The 5,888-nt window shown below is 38.8% G+C and overlaps 1 protein-coding gene across 2 annotated transcripts in view; it reads right to left on the bottom strand.

The window, feature by feature from the left end:
- Window positions 1-5,888, bottom strand: part of nr5a2 (nuclear receptor subfamily 5, group A, member 2) — a 75,498-nt gene extending 69,610 nt beyond the window's left edge. The window contains exons 1-2 of one of the 2 annotated variants that reach the window (XM_014010762.1): window positions 5,228-5,888; window positions 2,365-2,483 (exon numbers count right to left, since the gene is read on the bottom strand). In XM_014010762.1, coding sequence (XP_013866216.1) covers window positions 2,365-2,483; window positions 5,228-5,309 — 201 coding nt within the window. In that variant the 5' untranslated portion in view covers window positions 5,310-5,888. Of the gene's footprint in view, window positions 1-2,364; window positions 2,712-5,227 lie in introns of both variants that reach the window. The other variant, XM_014010763.1, reaches the window with a different exon arrangement.

Raw genomic sequence — 5,888 nt, 5'->3', positions numbered from 1 at the left:
TTTTTTTTTTTTGGCTTTTAAATCTCCTTAGGTACATGAAGTTTATTTTTAGTCTTAGTTTCAATTTTCTCTGTTCACGCAAAGACTCCAGGATTTAAGTATCTTTTTAACCCTCTGCTTAATTATTTAAAAATATAGGCATGAGTAAAAAAAAATCCAATAATTTCTATCTATAATTCACAGTCCCTGGATTCATGCGTGGAATTTATTATTGGCAGCAGCAGTGAAAATCAAACAGAGGAAGGTGGTTTTAACGTATTCCAGATCCATAAACTAGGAGGAGAATCCTTAAATCTGGATGTTAAAATGAAATAAAGAAGAGCATGCTGCTGCCAATGACACGCCAAATACAACTGTAATTGACCATTTGCATTGCCGAGTCTGGCAGAAAATAAAACAAAAAAACTTTTGAAATATCAACACCTCAGTTCCAAAAACAATCCTTGCTTGAGTGACAGTTTTTTTCTCCTTAATTTTCCATTTWCCACACAACTTGTTGCTGACATTTTTAAGATAAACTGGATTTAAGCTCTGCGCTCAAGAGGCAAAAGTTAAAACTTTAGGTGATGCTTGTAATGAARTAAAACCATTTTTATTGCATTTTTGTTCAGGTAAAATTTGAACCTTATCAACTGCTGATCTTAAATAATAGGCTGCTAAAAACCTTGCACTTTTAAATGCTGAAATCAATTAGATTGACTTAATTTTGAACAAGAAAAAGAGCTGCTCTGTGTGTCAGTGTTTAAGGCTGATGAGGTTTTTATGGKTTTTTTTTCTTAGCTCAAGTTCCCAAAATAATTTTAAAAAAGTATTGCATGAAGTGCAGCTCTTTGTTGTTCCAGCAGGCATGGTGTGCTAACATGTTTACTTTATGTGTGCTGTATGAGCCAAAATGGCCTGTTTGCCAGAATAAAGGATGATGCATGCTTTAGGTGCACACTCGCAGACTGCAAATGCAGCCTCTTGTGCATATTCTGTCTGTGCACAAAACTTGCGAGTCTCGCAAAGTTTTCAAACAAAATCTCAAAGTGTGAGAATGGATGACTCTTGCGAATTTAAAAAAAAAACGAGTTTTTGTTACTTTTGCACTTATAAATATGATTGATAGACTGGACCGCCTGGCTGCTGGCGATTATTTAAAGTCAAAATGAACCTGTAACGTGTCAGCAGCCTGATTCATCAGTCCAGCTCTGATGATCATACAAACTGCTACATTTTAGAGGTAATCAATGACAGGCTTGCGGGTAATTATCAATATCATTAATGTTTCAACAAGGATATACAACACTCTATAAAACACCTCTCTCTTTCTACATCCCTGCGTGCTCGCGCACTCACACACACACGCGCACACGCATGCGTGCACGACACCAGAAGTGTTTCAAGTCAGCAGGGAAAGCACGGATTGGCTCTTTGACGTGAGGCTGAGAAGCAGCAGAGATGCCACTGACGTCTCCCTTCAAGCAAACGCTCAGCATCTCAAGGTCAAAATACGGGGATCAAATCTTTAACATCTGCTTTGAATAATGACCACATAGGCAAGAAATGTGCTCCGCAGCGTCAATACTGGGAGCTGCAATTTTACACTGAAGAGCGCGAACACAGGGACATTTGTCTTAGCTTCATTTTGCCCTGACAGATTGAAAAAAAAAAAGAACACCAAACACAAGGAAGAGGAGGACAAATGAGGCTGTTGACAGTTTCTGCAGTAGTTTGCTCTGCCGTTGTGTTTGTGTGAGGGAATATTTTTTGCTTCGTATCAGACAGTAATGACAAGCTCTTTATGAACTTGTGATGAGAGTTTTAGACAGTCCGACAAAGACAAAACAGCCTCAGTGGTTGCAGCCGCCTCCACTTTTCTGCAGTGGGTGGTTGCATGCTTTTTTAAAATTCTCGTTTCTTTTCGGATTAGTCCAACACGTTGACAAAAATTCCCTGATCCTGACAGGAATTTGTTAGATAAATCGTAATATTTGACCTCTGACCTCGTCTGCATAACTGATCAAACTGTGCTCTCCTGTTACACTTGTAGGGTCGAGTGCAGAAGCATGAAAAAAAAAGTACCTGCTGAGGTCAGAAAGCAGGTTTGACAGGAAGCAGCGGGTCTCAAAACAGGCGACGTTACTATCAGCATGCTGAAAATCTCCTTTTACAAGATATGACTGATGACTTCCTTACAACAAAAGTACTCAGAAAGCCTGATTAATCTGTCACTCRTTCCAGAAGTAATGCAAAAGTTTATATTATTAAAGTTAAACATGCTGAAAACACAGTGTTTTTCAATAAAAAGCAAAAAAAAAGTCACCATCAGAACTCAAAGCCATTCATGATCGTTTTACAGTCCCCATCCGGAGGTGCACCAACCTTGCAGCTCTCACAGGTCAGCAGCCCGTAGTGATACCCTGAAACCTTGTCTCCGCACACGGGACACATCTCGTCCAGGTCTTCGTCATAGGAGTAGTCCATCATTTTTAACTGGGGGGCTGCGGAGGACACACGGACACACACAGAGAAGTCTATTTCAGTGCGCTTTCCCCAACGCCCGCTCTCATCCATCAAGGTGAAGCGCCGGGGAGGGGGACCGAGTGAGATCTCTGCAACTTTGGGTTCCCTTCTGAAGGTTTAATTTCAGGAGATTAGAGACGATTTGGGTGTGAGTTGAAAGGACGCGACCGTTTCTCCCCTTGACTGCCCTCTCTCTTCTACATTCRCTGCAGACAGAAGCAAAAGAAAGTGGGGGGGAAAAAATCAAATAAATAAAAAGAAAATGCTCATGAAAGTCAGCCTCATAAATATGCATGTGTCTAAGTCGTGCAATGGCTTGGAGGGGAAAGGGGAGATATTAGACTTGAGGATTGGATGAGAAAATGTTACCGCCCACAGACAAATGAAAACACACAAAGAAGCTTTTTATCTTTGCAGGCGATTAAAAAAACACACATAAAACCAACATTTTTCTGTTTTTCTTTTTTTCTCTCTCTCATTTTTGTTAGAATCACCGCTAACGCCAACGGCCAACACATTCAGAATCAGTTTAGTGCAAAAAAAAATTATCATTTGATCATGTTTAAGTCTATTTGTACAAGTTTTCTTATCAGAATTTATTTTGTTTTGRCTTATTTTGGAGACCAATAAAAATACAGACAAACTAAAATGACACGAGTTATATTTAATTTAGACTATTTAAATCTTGCTTACCTAAAAATCATTAAATTTACAGATTATATGGGATTTTAGACGTACCTGAGGGAAAAAAAATACGCAAAAATATTAATTGTCTAAACTTAGCAGCCAGGACCAAAGGGTAGACTGAACCTGGATAAATGTGTGGCTGAGGGAAAAAAATGGAAACATTTTRTCAGCTATAGATTCTTTCCACGGCCTTCACACAGATTCCTGCTCTGCGCTCCAAAAACTGCGCTCCTCTGCGCGCAGAGACGCCTTMATTAGACGTGATTTGTAGTTTGTTAACGCGCTGCCTGCTGGGATCCGCGCCGAAGCAACAAGTTCCTACAAGCYCCTGATTTCTTTTTTCTCTCTCTCCCTCTCTCCCTCTCTCGCGTCTCTCAGCAAACCCTGATCTGCATTTTGCTTCAAAGCGCGCAAAACGGAGACTTTCTTTTAGAGTTTGTGGCGCACGACGCGCAACCGATTTGGACGCATTAAGAAAAAAAAAAAAAGACGCCAAAATATTTTTACGCATCTGGATTGCGCATAAAATCCTCGCATAYTGGTGCGTAAATACAACTTAGTGAGGGCCTCGGTGCTGCAAAATATTTGATAAATAACTTTGATTTTAAACTTGATTAAAAAATGTTCTGTTTTAGTGTCCAAATTTTTTTATTTAGTTCTCTATTAGAAATAATTAAAAAAATCAGAAGCAGCAAAGTTGAAAATAGATTTTAAAGACGCAGAAACGCGTCGTTCACGCGTGTTTTTCACCTGCAGCTCAGTAAATACTGAGGATRAATAGTTATCTACGATTGTAAAAGGTGAATCACGTTCGAGCTACCTTTGTTTTTAGTTGACAAACCACTCCTTCAGAAAGTGTTATCAATGTCTCATAAAGCCAAGCGCGGCCTGAGTGACTGAGCGCCTTTTTTATGGCTGTGGAGTGACAAATGTGGAAAAGGAAAACTTTATCAGTCTATAAATGTTTCTGCTGCMTGTGAGCTCTGGTTTGCAAGAAGATCAAGGAAACGCAAAAATCCAATCAGACAAACTTTGTCCCGTTATTGAATAAAAAGCGCCAACAAAGTTATGAACTCATCAACAGATTGTTTTTTAAATCTAGTTTTTACATAATAAAAAATAAGAAAATTGTTCCCTTTATCTAAGTTAAAAAACATTTGAACTTATAATAATTTTCTTAATTTCAGAAAAGCTTTGAATAAAATGCGCAAAACTGATTTTTTTTAAAAGACTCAACAGTGGAATCATTTGATGCAACTGTTACACATTTATAATCCTGTTTGTCATCAACTTATTTTAATTTGACAAGGATTCCAAAGATTAAAGCTTTATATTCTGAATTTTAATATTTTTTTTCTAAATCAAACATAATTTCTCTGGCAGTCTTTATTATGACTTTTTTATTTTTTTAACAAACGAAATAATCAGAGGATCATTCATCGTGGATCATCTGTGTGGAGGAAAAGCGTTTCAGTCTAAAACCACAAAAATATACNATAATCAGAGGATCATTCATCGTGGATCATCTGTGTGGAGGAAAAGCGTTTCAGTCTAAAACCACAAAAATATACAAATCAAAACATTAAATATAGTGAGAMCATTTTGATCTTTCTGTCCTTTTATTTGTATCAAACCACCGCGTGTTGTTTTTGCTTGAGTGACAGCTGAATGGGATTATTGATTGATCAGGAGTCAGGCACATATAAACTTTCCTAATTGGATCTATAAATAAATTGTTTAATTATTAAATAAGGGCACAGTTTTATTGACGGTAAAATCTTATCTCATACGGCAAAATGCATGCAATAAACCTTTTTTTATATGGAAGCTTAAGGCTATAAATACAAACAGTGAACACGTTCATGACTCAGTCACAGTTTTACTTTTCTTTGAAAAAAAAGAAAAGAAAAAGAAAGAAAAAAAGGGGGACATGATGCAGTTTTATGTTTTTTAAGATGAGCTGCATCATATGGAAACTTTAAAAAAAATCGGCATTTTTTATGTTAAACAGATTGAGAGCAATGCACGTGCTTACCTTGCATGTTCCTTGGCATGCGCCTCTGGTCTCCATAAGATCGAATGAGTCCCAAAGATTCAGACTCGGCTTTGGGCAGCATGTCAGCGCAGCCGGCCTGAGCTGGAGGCTGCGCGCCGCTCGGCGGGACACCTGGAGGTGAGAGGTTCGCTCAAACACACCTCGAAGTGTCCCGGAAGGTCCTTTTTTTTTTTCTTCTCGCGCTCTGTCTCTGTCTCACTTTCTGTCTCTCCTTCTTCCAGTTACTGGACCATGGTCAAATCTAGACTTTCTCTAAACGCGACCAGGACGCACGAAGCGGATTTCTTTACTGAATAAACTTCACTATCATTTTTTTCTATTGGCGTTTAATTTTGCGCATAAAAATAAAATAAAATAAAATAAACTGACAAGAGATGAAGGATCGCTGTAATATCTAATAAGGAAGAGTTGCGCTGTGACTTGGAGATTTAGTGAATAAGAAAACTGCGCAAAGTCCGGCTGCAAACACGACGCTAAGTTTCACTTTATCGTTTCCAAAAGTCTTTACAGCGCGTCACCAATTAACAGGAGRCTGTCAGAGAGGGGTTTCAGCCTTCAGCAGACAAGCGCGCGCCGCCGGGGCCGCCCTCCCCAGTGCGTAAAGTCGGATTCGATGTGTCGGTCGGACTGTCTGGTGATG

Source organism: Austrofundulus limnaeus, unplaced genomic scaffold, assembly GCF_001266775.1.
Source record: "Austrofundulus limnaeus strain Quisiro unplaced genomic scaffold, Austrofundulus_limnaeus-1.0 Scaffold73, whole genome shotgun sequence".
Classification (NCBI taxonomy): Eukaryota; Metazoa; Chordata; class Actinopteri; order Cyprinodontiformes; family Rivulidae; genus Austrofundulus; species Austrofundulus limnaeus.
Note: the sequence above shows the minus strand (reverse complement) of the source record. Positions and strands in the feature narration are given on the sequence as shown.